This window comes from Octopus bimaculoides, chromosome 1 (assembly GCF_001194135.2).
Source record: "Octopus bimaculoides isolate UCB-OBI-ISO-001 chromosome 1, ASM119413v2, whole genome shotgun sequence".
Taxonomy (NCBI): Eukaryota; Metazoa; Mollusca; class Cephalopoda; order Octopoda; family Octopodidae; genus Octopus; species Octopus bimaculoides.
The window spans coordinates 100,555,191-100,557,492 of record NC_068981.1 but is presented as its reverse complement, the minus strand read 5'-3'; the positions used below and the strand labels follow the sequence as shown (position 1 = coordinate 100,557,492).

General features: G+C 37.1%; 1 protein-coding gene across 5 annotated transcripts in view; it reads right to left on the bottom strand.

Annotated features, from left to right (window-relative positions):
- LOC106875349 (tetratricopeptide repeat protein 29) overlaps positions 1-2,302 on the bottom strand; it is a 35,676-nt gene that overhangs the window by 16,514 nt on the left and 16,860 nt on the right. For all 5 annotated transcript variants that reach the window (XM_014923440.2, XM_014923441.2, XM_014923439.2 and 2 more), the window contains exon 4: positions 1,879-2,064. In XM_014923440.2, the coding sequence (XP_014778926.1) occupies positions 1,879-2,064 (186 nt within the window). The remainder of the gene's footprint in view (positions 1-1,878; positions 2,065-2,302) is intronic.

The window sequence follows — 2,302 nt, the reverse complement described above, 5'->3', positions numbered from 1 at the left end:
AGATCCATTTTTCGTCACAAGTCTATCCAAAAAGGGTGAAATGAGTTTGCGAGAATGGAGAGAAGAGTAGATGTAAACTCAGGATTTGCAGTTGTTTTCGGACAATTCATGAGGCACCCATTTTCCAAGTTTAGGAACCTTTCCAAGTTGTTGAAGATGATGATGAACAGTTGTATGGTTTGAACTAAGCTTTATTGCCAATTCTTCAACTGAGAATGCAGGATTTTCTTCAAGTAATGCCTCAAGGAACTTATCATCAAACTCAACTGGACGTCCTGTTCGATCTTCACCTTCAAGGCTAAAATCTCCACTTCTGAATTTTGCAAACCATCTTCTGCAAGTTCTTATATTCAAACATTCTTTCCCATAAACTGAGTGTATGTTTCGAGTCACCTTTGCACACATCATCTTTAATCTAGTTCACTTCCCAAACTTTATACTAAAGAATTCAAAGATGGCACCCATATAAAAATAATAGTTAAGTTAACACTAACATATTCAATGCATGGCGCATTAAAAATAAACCAAAACTAAAAACAAAAGAGTGTGGTTAAGAAAATAAAACAATATTTGTTAATGACTGATTTTAATTACTATTATTATGTTAAAATCACACTGGAGCCAACTTTGCTTTTAATTCCCTTGAGATTGATAAAATAATATCTGCCGGGTGGGTTGAGTCACTTACTCAGGGAATATATAAAACTATATATAAAAATATAAGACATTAAAAAATTTCAGTAACACTATGGAGTTCATAATAACCAGCACTGGATGAAAGATAAATTTTCCCCAATATAGTATGCCAGGATACCACAGTTAAACATTCTTATGAGTTCTGGCACTTAATCTTGATGGTTTGAAGAGTTGAAGCATATAAAAATAAGGTTAGTATTAAGTGTACTCTCCAAATAAACAACAAAATGTTTGTATTAAGTCTAGGCCAACCACATGGTTTCGGGTTAAGTCCCACAGCATGGTACCTCAAACAAGTGACTTATGCTATAGTCCTGGGTCAACTAATACCTTGTGAGAAAATTTGGTAGATGGAAACTGTATCGAAGTCCACTACACACACACACATGCACACACATCTGTATATATCTGTGTGTGTGTGTGTGTGTGTGTGTGTGTGTGTGTGTGTGTGTGCATGTGTGCAGGTCTTTGTGCTTCTGTATGTCTCCACTGCCACTGCTTGACAATTGTTGGTTTGTTTACATCCCCATAACTTAGTGGTTTTGACAAAAGAGACCAAAAGAATAAGTACCAGATATTAAAAAAATAGGTATTGGGGGAAATTTGTTCAACTAAACCCTTCCAGCAACAGAAACAAGTAAAAGATAAAGGATTAAATTTGGACACAAGATTTTTTAGCTGTTGGTTCAACAATACCTCATCCACTTTGACAGTTTATACTAACATCAAAATGTAATTTATGTGGAGGGAACGTGTGGAAGGGGTAGACCCAAGAAGACATGGGACAAAGTGGTGAGAAAGGATCTTCAAACGTTGGGTCTCACAGAGGGGATGCTGTACTTGAGAAGACACGCCAAGCCAAATAGAATCGTGGTTCTCCTTGCATACTGGCAAGTCTCCTACACCCCTCTTCAGCTGAGAGATGCCACATAAAAAGCACCCGAGCCAGTGCTATGTAAGTGCACCCATGCTGGTACTTTGTAAAAGTACCTGTGAAGTGGTTGGCACTCTGTACACTCTGTACAGTGGTTGGCATCCAGCCATAGAAATCATGCCAAAACACATGGAACCGAAGCAGTTTTTCAGCTGGCCAACTTTTGTCAAACCATCCAACCCATGGCAGTATGGAAAACAACTGTTAAACGATGATGATGATGACGAAAACAATCTATCAGTACATACCACTGTCTTTCAAAGAAAGTGCAATATTACAAAATCCTTCAGCATATGTTTTGCCTCCATCTGTTCGTACGAGTCGACTGACTTCCAGACAAGTTTGGTGGAAATGGTCTGAGAGCCACTTGTCATCTTTACAAGTGAAATAATTGGCAAGCCACAGGCGAGCATCATAAGCTTTGCGGTAATCCTCTGGTGAGAGAAAAAAAAAAAAAAGTGAAAAGAGCAGCAAATCATTATGATTATTTTAATCTGAATCATTATTTTCATTTTTGTAATAGCACCTGTTTTTTTTTTAATTATCTTCTAGTGAGGTTAAACGTTCTGCAAAATTGCATAGCAAAAAAAAGCATGATGATGATGATGTATATCAAACTGATCAAACCTACTATTTTTCTGCAGTTGTTGCAATCTCTCTGTAACATACTTC